Genomic DNA, 14,834 nt, shown 5'->3' with positions numbered 1-14,834 from the left:
CCACCAGCCCAGGGCACTAAAACCTTAGCATCCAAAGTATGAGACATGACACCTCAATAGTTTCCTGTAGCCAAACTCTATCACGTTCAAGTATAAAACATCACCATCAATAGGAAGAACACTGTGAACACAAAAGGTATTTTAAGATATTCTCCCAAGAATAGGGAAGAGAAAGAGACAGACAGACAGAGACAGACAGAGACAGTAGATTTTGTCCATCAACTAAGTAAAGAAAAGCATGTAACTACTCTTGGTAGCAATTTTAACCCATTTCTAAAAATTTTAATAAAATACAAAGAAATTCTTATCACTTAATCTTTCATTGTTCTTCAAGGCTTTCAGCATGCATTATTAATACATAATACAGACACTGCACATTTGAAAACCAATGTAGGTAACTTAAGCACCTTACAAGTATTTGCTGGGCACGGCTAGGCACTTCATACATACATTGTCTTTCACAGCAATCTTACAATGTAGAACATCGTGACTGAGGCACTTATAGGATCTGCCGAATGTTGCAGTATTACTTAGTGTCAGCATCAGGATGGGAACAGAGCTTGCATTCAGAACAATCAAGGGACACTGCCTTTCTCCACTAGTCTTTTAACTCAGCTTTAAATTTTGTGAAAACGAAAGTGAACTTTGTGTTGCTTTATTGATAAATATGGAATGTCAGGTTAGAAAGAAAAAAGTCACTTTCCCCTGAAGCGTATGTGTGCCAGACACTACGGCAGAGGGCCCCAACAGCAGTGTGTAACTAAAGTGATCTCATGAGAAATAAGACTTTGAGAATTACAGTGAAAGTGCTAGTCTAAGTCTTAAAACACAGGGTACAAGAGGGATTGTGGGACCTAGCTCTTAGGTAGGAGAAGCAGACAAGAGCAGAGGGAGCATGGCACATGAGCCTGGTAGCAAAACAAAAGGCTTTCATTTGGTGGCAGGGACTTTAGGAAAGAAACAGAGATAAATAGAAAAAAAATGTGCTAGAAGGTAGGCTGTAGGATAGAAGCAGGTCACAGCAAGGTTTTTAGCCAAAAAGGCTACACACTGTCCTACTAGGAAATGCAGAGTTCAGAGGTAAGCTCTCTTCTGGACTGCATGAAATGTACAGACATTGCTCAGCCAGGGAGGAGAAGGGCCTATCCTGAGAGCATTGTCTAACCCGAGTATGGACAAAAAGAAAGCCCCCAGGAAGCCCCACTGATCCCTCTAGAAAAGGCTAAGAGTAAGTGGGATATAAAGTATGCTCAGAACTGCCAGTTATTGAACTGGAAATACCAAGTACATCAGAGTCATAACTGCATGTTTCCTTGGCTGCAAGTATGGAGGATAGTCAGGAAGCTAGATTGTTGCTATGGTAAACTTTAGCTGTACCCTCGAACTACATGTGGTAGTGAAGTGTGGGTTGTTTGCACTCTGGGAAATATCCATACACCAACCCTGGACTTTGGCAGAAGTAATGTCTTCCTCATCAAACCCAGTGTAGGAACAGAGCAAGACACTCTCCTCATCAGAGAACATGTGCTGTTGTGGGACACACAGACACAGCAGAAGCACTTCCAGTGTTCTGATAGACAGCTGGGAGTAGATCTATTAGGGGAGAATTCACTCCACTGCCCTTTTAGAAACAAAGCTCCTTGAGTCTGCTACCGAATTGAGGGAACAAAAGCATGTTGCTGGCATAGTAAAGTATCACTTCCTTTAACAGCTTGCAATCCACAGAGGTCATCTTAAAACATGTTTATATATTACAAACTAGAGATGAGGGCTAGTGTTTGGACCACATTTGGGTCTGAAGTCAGATCTTATGAGAGAGATGGGCTCCTTCATACTCTTACAGAAATATTTGAAGTAGCATGAGGAGTCTCTATCTTTGAGATTTATACCTCTTGCTTATAGTCACTGGATATCAGTTGGTATGCGTGGTAGTTTGAATGCAATTGGCCCCCATAATCTCATAAGCAATGGCACCATTGGAAGGCGTGGCTTTGTTGGAGTGGGTATGGAGAAAGTATGTAACTATGGGGGCAGGCTTTGAGGTTTCCTATGCTCAGGATACCTCCTAGGGATTCGGTCGACTTCCTGTTGCCCACAAGATGTAGGATTCTGAGCTCCAGCGCCATGTCTGCCTACACACTGCCATGCTCCCCACCATGATGATAATGGACTGAACCTCTGAAACTGCTGGAAGTGAGCCACCCCAATGAAATGTTCTATTTATGAGAGTTGCCATGGTCATGGTGTCTATTCATAGCAATAGAAACCTGAACTAAGACAGAAGTTGGTACCAGAGACTGAGGTATTGTTGTGATAGCACTAATCATGTGTTTGTTTGGAAGAATTTGGACTTTGGTACTTTGGGTTATGAAAGCAGTGGAATGCTTTGAGCACTACTTAATGGGCCATACTAGTAGAAGCATGGAAGACAAAGGTGCTAAGAATTACTTGAACTGTTAGGGGCTCACTCAAGAGGTTTCAGAGGAGAAGAATTTTAGTATATTGCCTAGAGATCATTCTTGAAGTGAAGAAAGTAGCTGCCTTTTGCCCTTGTCTCAAGAGTCTGCCTGAGGATGAAGTGAAGAATGTTGGATTAATTCCATTGGCAGAAGAAATCTCCAAACAGCATACTATGGACTCTGTATTGTGGTTTTTAGTGGTAACTCTAATCAAGATTTATAACGAAAAGGAGCAAGCTGAGCAGGGTAAATTACAAAATGAAAATTTTTTGAGGAGAAAAAGAGTACCAAGAAATGGAACAGAGCTAAATTCTGTGTTCAAGGAGATAAACAGATCTGGAAATGAAATAAAGGTAGTGGTGACCTCAGGGCAAGATTCTCACCTAGCTAAGTTTCCAACTTGTGAAAAAGAACTAAAGAAAACCTTAAAGCTGGGTGTGGTGGGGCACACCTTTAATCCCAGCACTGGGAAGGCAGAGGCTGACAGATCTCTGAGTTTGAGGCTAGTCTGGTCTACAGAGCAAGTTTCAGAACAGTCAAGCTAGGGCAGTGAAGGACAAAAGCTGGTAAAGATATAATTGAATGAGGGGGCCAGGTTCCAGCCCCAGCAAGCAGCAGAACTTGGCAGCTTTGGCCACGTGGTTCTGGGTTTAGAGTTAAGGATAGAAGAAAGGGGTTATGGAATAAAGCCACTGAGGCCAGGAATATGTCAAGGGTGTCCCTGCTTGACGCCTAGTGGTCATTGAGTGAAGCTGTGAAGTTGAAACTTGGATTGATTGCCTTGGAGAACCCAAAATGTTAGAGGTGCCAGAGTCATGGGATACCTGCTGAGGAGAGCTGGTAACAGGAGGTGGAACCGCCCAAGAGAAAGAAGTGTGTTGCGATCAACAAAGCTGAAGAGAGTTGGAGATCTGAAGAGTGTTTCAACACAGAGTTTGGAGTTTGCCCAGCTGGTTTTTGGTCCTGTTTTGGTCCAGTATTTCTTTGCTATGCTTCCTTCCCTTTGTTTTGGGATGGTAATGTATTTCTTGTGCCATTATATATTGGAAGCATGTGATCTGCATTTTGATTTTGATTTTTTAGGGGATTATAGTTAAGAGATTGCAAGAATCTCAGAAGAGACTTTGAACTTCGGACTTTTAAACATTGTTTAGACTGTGATAGACTATGGGGACTTTTGAAGTTGGACTAAATGAATTTTGCATTTATGACATTGTTACAAACTTATGGGGGCCAGGCAGTGGAATGTGGTAGTTTGAATATAATTGGCCCCCATAATCTCATAGGGAATGACACTGTTGGGAGGTGTGGCTTTGTTGGAGTGGGTTTGGCCTTGTTAGAGGAAGTGTGTCACTGTGGGGGTGGACTTTGAGGTTCCCTGTGCTCAGAATACCACCCAGTGAGTCAGTTGACTTCCTGTTGCCTACAAGACATAGGAATCTCAGCTCCAGCATTATATCTGCCTACATGTCACCATGCTCCCCACCATGATAATGGACTGAACCTCTGAAACTGTAACTGAGCCACTCCAATTAAATGTTTTATTTATTAGAGTTGCCATGGTCATGGTGTCTCTTCACAGCAATAAAAACCCGAAGTAAGTCAGTATGCTCTTGTAAATGGGCAGCATGTCCTGGGCTACCTGCCGACCATGGTCTAAGATATGTGACTGAGAACCACAGCAGTCAGTTGTGAGTCTTCCAGAAAGGCAGTTTTGCAAGGATGCAAGATTTGTGATGGGGAGATCAGCATTATAATTTATTTAGAAAAAATTACTGCAGTGAGTTCCCAGTATGCTAGTCAAATTAAGGGTCTACAGCCTAGGAGTGTAGAGAATTGAATTGAACCTACAGAAAGTAAGAGTCTACTTGAAATTCTATAATACTAGCTAATGAAAAGCAGATTTAAATAATTTTCAGTGACAAAACATCTTGTGGGGTCCTTTTCAACAGGAACAGCCACTGCTAATATTATTATATACCTATTAAATTCCTAATATTTGCCCATATTTCAATTTGGTATTAAAAATGCAATCAGGAAAGGGACACTAGCCCTATTTTGAAGGTTTCACACCCCAGACCACTGCCCCCATGTGTTAAGACTGATTTCAAAGCAGTGGTAAAGAGCACTGGATACCAGGTCTGCTGGGAGAGGGAAGGAAGGCTTATGGGAAAGGGGGTATTTAAGCTCAATCGTAACGCAGAAGAGGGTTACCAAGCAGGCAAGGAAGGGAAGAAACAATGCAGAAGAGAGAAAGAGTCAGTGGTGGGGAAGCACGAGAATGAGTCAGCCGCAGACAACTTTGAAATGCCACGCGGGTTCTGGAGTAGAGCCACGAACAGCCAAGTGAAATTAGTGGAAACTTACTGGGAAACTTTCTGTTTCACAGAAACTCACAAAAAAAATCTTTCTGTTAACAGTATTTTGTTACCTGTACAGGTTTACTGCTAATAGGTTATTGTTTATGGAAAAGGTTATAATATAAGGAGACTTGGGTGAAGAGTATGTATGTGGGTATATTACAGCTTTTCTGTGAACCTAAAACAACTGCTAAAACCCACAAGTATGTGCATTATAGTATGCCTGGACCATGAGGATTTTCAACATGAAACAGTCTTAGAACCAGCCCAGACACCTTAAATAAGAAAACCTCAGCCGGGTGGTGGTGGCGCACGCCTTTAATCCCAGCACTTGGGAGGCAGAGCCAGGCGGATCTCTGTGAGTTCGAGGCCAGCCTGGTCTCCAAAGCGAGTTCCAGGAAAGGCGCAAAGCTACACAGAGAAACCCTGTCTCGAAAAACCAAAAAAAAAAAAAAAAAAAAAAAAAGAAAACCTCAGTAGCGAGGCAGAGTTGAACACGTCTGTGGTATTTGCTACTTGAGAGGCTGAGGCAAGAAGGCCAACTTAAGGCAAGTTATCAAGACCCTTTCCAAATACAAAAGGGGAAGGCTAGGGATGTAGCTTGCTGGTACCATGATCGCTCAGAAACACGGATTTTTTTACCCAGGGTCTGTAGCCCCTGGGTGAGCAAGTGATGTGGTAGAAATTCATGTGAATGGTGGAAACAGGTATCTCGGAGAACTGATGGGACAGAGGAGTGGGGACAGTGAGTGAAGACCCATTCCATGAGCTGGGAAGGGAAGAGGAAACATGTGCCTAATACAGAAAGGAGCAGAGTGCTGCCCTACGTTTACATCCTGAATAAATGGCACTAGACAGGAAGCGGTTACAGATGCAGGGGAAGAGAGGACGTGAGAATAGAGTCCTGGGGGATGGAGGGAGACCTGGCTGTGGAGAGAAGGCATCTTTCCTCCCCCCCTGAGACAGGAAGCAGGAAGAAGGACAAGAGTACCGATAAGGGTTCAGGTGGCTCGGGGAGGGCACAGGAAGTGAGCAAAGTTCCTGTCGGGTGGCTTCTGTTTCCCCAAGTAGGCAGAAAGGAATCCTGGGGTCAGGCCATGGTAGACCCTCCCCAGCAGGAGGAATACTTTGGAGGAAATTGCATGCATGCTTAAACACATTTTATCCTGTATTTCACTTTATGAGTATACTCAGATAATTTCCAGGCAGTTCCTGCTTTCTGAATTTTCACGTAAATGCCTACACTAGCATTCAATGTTCTAATTTTTTTTGAGAATCGTGACTTAAAATAAAAGCAAAGTTATCATAACAAGGAATAGATAAAATTTTTAAAAGTAAGGTTTAACTTAATAAACTATCCTCTGAGGATATATAAAGACTTACAAGATAGTATGTATCATCACTACTTATAAAACTATTTCTAAGGTTTATTTAATCCCATCATAACAATAGAAAGGACTTTGAGATTAACACCCCAATCCATGCAAATAAATTTATTCCTAAATTAAGATGAAAAAAATAAGTCATTTAAAAAATATGTTGGGATTAAAGGCGTTTACCACCAAGAAAAAAAATGTATGTTTCAGGTTTGAGGAGTTCAGTATTGAGGAGTGCAGTAGTTCATTTGACACTTGCTTGACATGTACCTAACCTGTAAGGAATAAATTTATCTTCAATATAAGAATATGTGCAAATATATATATACATATATATATATATATATATATATAATGTATGTGTATGTGTGTCTGTATAGGTGTATGTGTGTGTCTGTGTGTATATGTAATGTACCATAGAAAATAGAGAATTTAAGAATAATACTTTCAGAAAGATGCTGGATGCTGTTCTTGCTTACATTTTTTATTTTTAAATACAAGGTCTCACTACGTAGACCAGGCTGACCTTGAATCCAGAGATCTGCCTGTATCTGTCTTCTGAGTGCTGGAATTAAAGGAGTGTACCACCACGCCTGGTCTATAACTTTATTTTGAAGAAAGTTGAAAATAAATCATTGTAGTCCATTTCCCCCTTTTCTAAGGTTATAAGACATGTAGTCAATAACTGTGCCCTGCTTTTGACAGCCTATCATCAACAGGGATTATTGGTACCTTATGCACAATGAGCTCGTGTGTGCCGTCTGGAAGAGTCCTCCCATCTTCTTGCATCAGGGGAACAAAAGAGAAACCAAACAACTTCTTCTCTCCTTTCTCCTTTGCTGAAAGGGAGAATAATGATTTGCTTATTGAAGAACATGTTCATACAAATGACATCTTATATAAAAAGCATGAGCATCAATGACTATAGTCCTGCCCCCTGCACACGCCAGGCCCTCCACACAGTGGAGAGCTTTTGTAGTAGGATACTTATCTGAACCCTGTACTCAAGCGTCCTAAACTTGAGGTTAGGTTCCCTGCCCAGGTGTTTTCACAGTACTCAATATCTGAAATTATGTTCTAAAAAAATGTCTGGACTGAGTTTTTCACCTCACATCTTATCCCAGCTCCTCAATACTAAGATCCAATAGGGTAGAATTCTGCCTTGTTTATTCCTTTCAAACAGTGTCTGGGACATGGTAGGATCTCAGCAAACAATGTGTAATGAAGAATGGCTGTGAGGAGCAATGCTTTGTCTATGGCCCTCTGAAGGAGAGCTTTGAAGGTCTCTCCTGGTCCATGTGTGAGGACAGTGACCTCCTTCCTTAAAGCTGCTTCCCTGGCTATAGCCAACGCTCCCAGGAAGAAACTACAAATTGTAAGCTGCCATTTACCATGGGTCGGCTGTAGTGCTCTGCAAGCCAGAGATGACGTAGGGACTTTCCAGACACCCAATTAGGACAACCTTGATGCCGAGGATTCTAGCTGTTACTTACGGGAAAGGGAATGGAAATTAAGGACATTCCGCTGCTTGCTCTAGATCTTTCAAGCCATTCCAGTCCTTCCATCAAGCTGCTTTTCTCCAAAGACAGAGCAAGTGCTAAAAAGCTTTTAGTCCAACTGCATTCTCCCTGGTACGTAGTATGTGAGTCGTAGGTGAAGCCTGTGATAGCTGAAGGGTTTCTTTCCGCTATGAGTGTGGCAGGGGTCATTATACAGCAGAACAGCTCAGCTTTGGGACACAGTGAGACCTGAGCTGAGGAGTTAGACATCCAGGGAATCTCGAACATCAGATGCAAGAGCTCTAGCCGTCCGCTCTTCCCTAACCCTGCCCCCACCACTCGATGAAGTGAGTGTGCAACCCTTAACAGGAGGACATCCCTGGGTGTGTGAACTCATTAAATGTGTGCTTCAAAAGAAGACTTCCTTTCACATTAATTAATTTCAGCAGTAGAGAGAGAGTGGGAAAAGACTGATGTTTCTAAAAGCTACTCAAAATGTCAGCAGAAGTACCTAGGGAGAGGTTTCCTCCAACAACAACAGTACAGCAGCTCATGATCCATGAGATTTGTGCAGAAAGAATTCTTGAATCTTGTTGACTATCTTTTTTATGTAGTTTGTAATACTCAATTAAAAAACAAAGGATAAAGATTCTGTAGCAGGTAAAATTAGTAAAGATAAGAAACAAAACAAGAGTTTTCTCAAATTAGCCTTGTGTTATAAAAGAAGACATTGATGTCTAAGATGATGGCCACTTGTCCTAGGCTATTCAGTCAGCATCAGTGAGTTGAATGGGCTGAACAGACGTCTGCCTAGTATGATATCCTTTTACTAACAAAATGCACTAAGTTTATGGACTGTTCCTCCTACGTCTCCAGGTCATTCTTCTTAGTAGTATACTCCAATAATTCTTCCTTCTGGAGCTCATTCATGTATCTTCCCCTCCTCTCCCTTCTCTCTCCATTTCCTATTTCTTTTTTTGTTTTGTTTTGTTTTTTTCGAGACAGGGTTTCTCTGTGTAGCTTTGCGCCTTTCCTGGAACTCGCTTTGGAGACCAGGCTGGCCTCAAACTCACAGAGATCCACCTGCCTCTGCCTCCCGAGTGCTGGGATTAAAGGTGTGCGCCACCACCGCCCGGCTCCATTTCCTATTTCTTTGTCCACCATTCACACTGCCTTCTAAATCTTTTGCTTCCCTATTTCCATGGTAACTCTATCCTGGTTAAATCAAACTTCCAGTTCATCCCATGCAAGCCAGACTAATTCACTTGAAGTACTGCAGCCTTCTCCATTTCCCTAAGCAAGCTTCTCATTTTTCTAGCTCTACCCCATGGAAACCACTGAAACCACTGAGCGTTTCCTGATCTCCCTACTTTTCCCTTTTCCATACTGTTGTGCACCTGCAATCATACAGCATGTGGCCTCTTCAGATTGGCTTTGTTCACTTTGAGCTATTCACTCAAGGCTCCGTCACGTACTTGCACATTTCTTGTACATGCACAGATTGATGGCCTGCCAACTTTTACTTTTTGAAACTAAAATATAATTATATAATTTTCTTCTTTTCCTACCCTTACCTGTCACCCCTCCCACATACTTGGTATTAGATAACCAACTGGGGGCCTGTTCCCTTGGGAAGACTCTCCTGTTCTCAGCATTTGTTAGTTGTCTGTAGTTCTTTAGGGTTGGGCCCTATGAGATTTCCCTCTCCCATGTTATCTCTATGGTGTAGTCCTTCTCCAGGTCTTGTCTAGGTAGCCATATTGATGACACTTTATATATGTACTAATTAACATTCCATAAAGTCATGTTAGTGCTTAAAAGTTGGAACAATACCATGGAAATTATTAAACGTTACAGATCAGAGATAGCCTTGCCCAAGTTCTACTTATTAAATATTCATAACAGACCACTAAATAATGTTCTTATTTCCTAGTTTAAGTTTTCATCCCAGACCTCATTTATTTCCCATTGACACCTTGGATACCTAGTGGATGTCAAATGTCTAAGATGTAAAGTTTGATTTCGGCCACCCACCCCCAAACAGATGGTTCCTGTGGTCTTCCCACTTCATTAAATGAATATATGAAATGTATAGTTTTCCCGATACATATGGACCTATGGTAATCATTGAACAGAGACATAGATGTTATCAACTTCCACATGTGATTTTTTTTCTTACTAAGTTAAGAATTTCTACCTTTTTTTTTCACATAAAAGAAGTAACTTATTGACATATATGAGTACCAACATCACTATTCTTATATTTAAGGACCATCAGTAAATAAAATAAAGGTCAACTGAACACAAGCACTGTGATATCTCAGCAGCTGCTGGGATAACTGAGACAGCTTAATGACTAACGGGCAGGTATTGTCCACAGCATAAATACACGGGACAAAGACATGATTTATAACTCAGGTTGGACAGAATGAGACAGTGTAAGACTTCTCCAGGCCATTCAGAAAGGTATGCAATTTACCACTTTGGAGTGGTTTATTCTGGAATTTTCCATTTAACATTTGATCAGAGCTAACTGAAAGCCTGGGAATCAAGCCTGCAGATAAGGGGATCCTACAGTCTCATGCATTCATCAGTCATCTGTCTGCCCTCCCTCTCCGAGTGAAAGCTCAGTGAGAGGAGGAACTTTGCTGTGTTCAGGGATGTAGTTCTAGTACCTGGTAAAGGGGCTGACACACAGTAGGTGTTCAATTTTATGAATAAATAATTCACTTTTATGGATAAATAATATTATTGAGAGCATACACATACACACAGGAATATCTGGTGCTGGTGTGATAAAATTATTCCACTGGGCATTTGAAGTCTGTGGGATTATGGGGATTTTTTTTTTCTGGAGCTAGTTCTTCTGAATTAAAACAACTACAATAACAAAACCGAACCATGTTTTAAGTGCAAGGCTGAGAGGGCAGAAACTGAACAGATCCGACTAAACACAGACTTTGTTCTGCTTTCCAAGCTGAGCAAACGATGATAATCACAGTGCTCTCGGAATGCTTTCTCACTTTCTCCTTCATGTCCCTCTGTCTGGAACTCAACGCAAACGACAGGTCCAGTATGAGACAGCCTGGCAGACAGAGTGGTGCAGCAGCACCACCCCAAGTCTGTCCCCACTGGAGTCCTTTCCTGGGGCTCCCCTGGGAATTCAGAACTTAAGAACTCGCTCCTGGTCTCCCTGCATTTTCACACACCCTCATAAGTCCAATTTACAGAGACTTCTGGGCCAATTCTGAAAAACGCGGCACAGCTCTGAGGACAGGCCCAGTCCCTCTGCCTGAAGCTCAGGTGAAGTGCAGGACCATTCGGATGAGGTCATTGAGGATGCCCTGGTGATGCCCTCCTTCCCTGTGGACTGACGAAGACCCGCTGCATCCCCAATGATGTGATCCTCCGGTGTCTCTTGCTTGTTATTCTGCTCCCAAAGCAAGATTCGCTAGAACCTACCAATCCGGTAGTGAACACCATTCTGAGACATAGGACGTGTCAGAAGACCCCTGCTCTAGAGCCCCAGGGGAGGCACAAAATGGTCTTGAGAAGCTAGAAAAGAGCAAAAGAACTAAACTAGCACTGAAGATGTGACCAATAATGTCCACAGGGACAATCCAGCACATTTCTGTCTAGAGCTGTTTACATCTGTAAAACGAGATAACTGTTTTATTTTATCTGCAAACCCTCTCCCTGCTGACATTCTCTCACTGTCATTTCAACAACACCCAGAACTGTGCAGTGATGCAGACACACGCAAATCAACACAAATCTGAGCCTCACCAACTCTTTCCCAGCGGCTGCTTCACATGCCCAGAAAATCCCAAGGGGGCTTCTCGGAACTCAGTCAGCTTCCTGAAGGTTAGGATTGCCCAAGCCCACCAGACAAGCGTAGTTTTTCTAATGCTGTGTCTCCCCCTTCTGTTCAGATTTTCTAGGTTGTACATGATAAACTGGATTTTTAATGAGAACAATCAAATTACAGAGAATCCCTGGGCCTCCTGTGTTTTTAAATTTGTTTCCTTCTTTTCTGTTTTCATGGTTTCTCCAGGAGTCAGCCCCCTCACTTCCAGGACTCACACTGCTTGCCTTCTTCTCTCCTCCTCCTCCTCCTTCCTGTAGATCTGCCCACAGCAAGCACAGGACCCAGCCCCAAGCCCAGGAGGCTGCTGGGCCCACTCGCACACTTACTGGAACAATGTCGGAACTCAAAGCGGATGTGGGAGCCCCGGAACTTGTCCACAGGAATAGGAAGTTTCAGCAGCTCCGACCACCTGGGGCTGTTGTTATGATAAAGCACAAAGGAGTGGTACTCACTAGCAGGTGGCTCTCCAGAGCCAAAGGAGATGAAATCCTAATAAAGAAACATGCAAGTTAAAGTCAGCTTCATTTAGACTCTTCTGCAGGAGGCAGAGCATTCGCTGCTGACTGCCTGCTCCCCAAAAAGCATTCCATTGGACTTTATCTCCCTATCTTTGTGTGTTGTTTCTGCATTTGCTCTACCTAGTGAGGTGACCTGTTCGATTCTGAGCCTCTTGTCCAAGGCCTATGGTGCCAAGGGTGGGCCCTGATGATGTGAGAATTCAACTCTAGGAAACCAAGTTCCAAGCCCAATGAAGTTAAGTCTCTTCTATGATCCACTGGGTGATCGTGATGCCCAGTTCCAGCCCTTAGAACAGTGGTTCTCAACCTAAGTATGAGTCATGACCCTTTCACAGGGGTTGCCTGAGACAATCGGAAAACACAGATATTTACATGATGATTCATAACAGCAGCAAAATTACGAAGTAGCAACAGCAGTAATTTTATGGTTGGAGTCACTACCATATGAGGAACTTTAAGGGGTCGCAGCATTAAAAAGGTGGAGAACCACTGCTTTAGAAGAACAGGAAAACATACTTCTCCACCAAGCTGCATTCACAGAAAACACTTCTTCCAAGAGTGGGTCTGTCATTACTTCCACAAAAAACAAATAGTACCAAACTCCACTTTGACTAAACAAATTATAGAACTAAACATGGTAGGTTTTTTCCTCCAATTGCCAGAGCAAAAAAAAAAAAGTAAGAAAGAATTAAATTGTATTAAAATACTGTATTTAAGGAATGACTATTATAATAAAATCATTGATACACATAGTCAGCAAAATGTAAACACATTTTGGTTTTCTAAATTCTTTTATGTGAAGGGTTTTATTGAACTTTAAAAAAGGAAAGAAAAACTATACAGGGTTAGAGAGAAACACTGTAACTCAGGAACTAAATGATCACAATTAGAGATGACACCAAAGCAAGCGTTAATTGTCATAGCAAAGACCCTCTAGAATGAACGTACCTTTAAGGGCTGCCCACTACTATCTACAATGAACATTGTAACTTCCACGTTTCTGGCCACACTCTTCCCTCCTTTCTCAAATTCTCCCCTTTCTACGGTGATATATAAATCGTTCCTCATTTCACCTGTTAGAAAGTAAAAGTAAAAACATGTCACAGACATCAGGACATGTAAAACTCTACCAAGAAAAACTTGAGTTTATAAAAAATACATGGCTATGGTTCTATTGCGGATATAAAAGTCTCAGTGCATTCACACTTTTAGAGCCCGGTCTCTGCCCTCGCGGCCAATGCTGGAGGAGGCCCCGAGCCTGCCTCCATGGATCCGGTGCTGGAGGAGGCCCCGAGCCAGCCTCCATGGATCCGGTGCTGGAGGAGAACCCGAGCCAGCCTCCATGGATCCGGTGCTGGAGGAGAACCCGAGCCAGCCTCCATGGATCCGGTGCTGCCGGAGGCCCCGAGCCAGCCTCCATGGATCCGGTGCTGGAGGAGAACCCGAGCCAGCCTCCATGGATCCGGTGCTGCGGTACAGCAAATGTGCATTTGGGAGACGAACGGGGTGGCCGAGTGAAAGGGAGTTGTCTTCTCACCATCTCCCAGTATTTCCTTCATTTCATTTATGAGGTGTGAGTGCAAACTGACAGCCCAGCAGAGGCCGTTCCCAGAAGCCTGCATTATTATTTTATAGTCACACAGCTCTTTAGAGAGAAGAAATACCTACATGGAATGAAAGGGCAGGACCTGCAAAGAGCACAATTACATACATCTTTTCCAAAATTCGCAGACAAAATTATCTCACTGTTGAAGGAATCCAGATTATTGCTTTGTGAACAGATGCAGAATAGCTCAGCCACACAAATAAACCCAACTTAGTAATTCATACCGTCAAACTGTAAAACAAATGAGAAAGAGCCTAGATTCAAACTCTCTCAAGATGTACAAAAATCATCTGCATTTTCACCATTAGCGATTCACACAACAGGGGAGTCTGTTAATATTACCTGTTCTTATTGCTCCAAGAACAAAAACTGAAGCCAGCTAGCAAACTCAGAAGAAAGGACTGAGAGTGAGTCAGTCGGCAAAACAATGTTATTGGAGACGAGGATGGGTAGGGCTGGTGTCTCAGTCTACTTAACGGAACTTTCAAACATTTGATGAATAAAATGTAATATTATTTTTTAATTAAAAAAAAAAAAACTTCCACCAGGCAGTGGTGGTGCATGCCTTTAGTTCCAGCACCGAGGAGGCAGAGCCAGGTGAATCTCTGTGAGTTCAAGGCCAGCCTGAGCTACAGAGCGAGTTCCAGGACAGGCACCAAAGCTACACAGTAAAACCCTGTCTCAGAGAAAAAAAAAAAAAAAAACCTGCTCTAGCTCTCCAGTACTGGGGGCAGGCAGGATGTCTAGTTTTCTCCACAAAGATGATTCTTATGCTAGTCCCCTTGCTGACTTGGACACAGATGGGCATAGAGTAGATAAACAATGTAAGGTCTAAGAAGCATTAAACCTTAACTGTCCTTTAACAGAGTACATAAAACATCCATTAGTGGAGCAGTTGGTAGACAGGTCTCATGAATTTTAGAATGTTCACACAGCTTATAAAGCTCAACTTCAGAAAACAATGAATTTACAAATACTGGAGAAAAGCAACATATTTCAACACATTAGCCGGGTGTGGTGGTGCACACCTTTAATTGGAGCACTTGAGATGCAGACGCAGGTGGATCTCTGTGAGTTCAAGACTAGCCTGGTCTACATAGCAAGTTCTGGGCCAGCCAAGGCTACATAGTGAGACCTTGCCACCCCCC

At 42.7% G+C, this 14,834-nt stretch overlaps 1 protein-coding gene across 4 annotated transcripts in view; it reads right to left on the bottom strand.

Moving 5' to 3' along the window:
* Dock4 (dedicator of cytokinesis 4) overlaps nt 1-14,834 on the bottom strand; it is a 430,242-nt gene that overhangs the window by 148,143 nt on the left and 267,265 nt on the right. For all 4 annotated transcript variants that reach the window (XM_052738384.1, XM_052738382.1, XM_052738383.1 and 1 more), the window contains exons 14-16: nt 13,029-13,153; nt 11,889-12,051; nt 6,928-7,034 (exon numbers count right to left, since the gene is read on the bottom strand). In XM_052738384.1, coding sequence (XP_052594344.1) covers nt 6,928-7,034; nt 11,889-12,051; nt 13,029-13,153 — 395 coding nt within the window. The remainder of the gene's footprint in view (nt 1-6,927; nt 7,035-11,888; nt 12,052-13,028; nt 13,154-14,834) is intronic.

Source organism: Peromyscus californicus, unplaced genomic scaffold (genome assembly GCF_007827085.1).
Source record: "Peromyscus californicus insignis strain IS unplaced genomic scaffold, ASM782708v3 Scaffold_15__1_contigs__length_86483966, whole genome shotgun sequence".
Taxonomy (NCBI): Eukaryota; Metazoa; Chordata; class Mammalia; order Rodentia; family Cricetidae; genus Peromyscus; species Peromyscus californicus.
The sequence above is the reverse complement of the archived record's forward strand: the minus strand, read 5'-3'. Positions and strand labels throughout refer to the sequence as shown.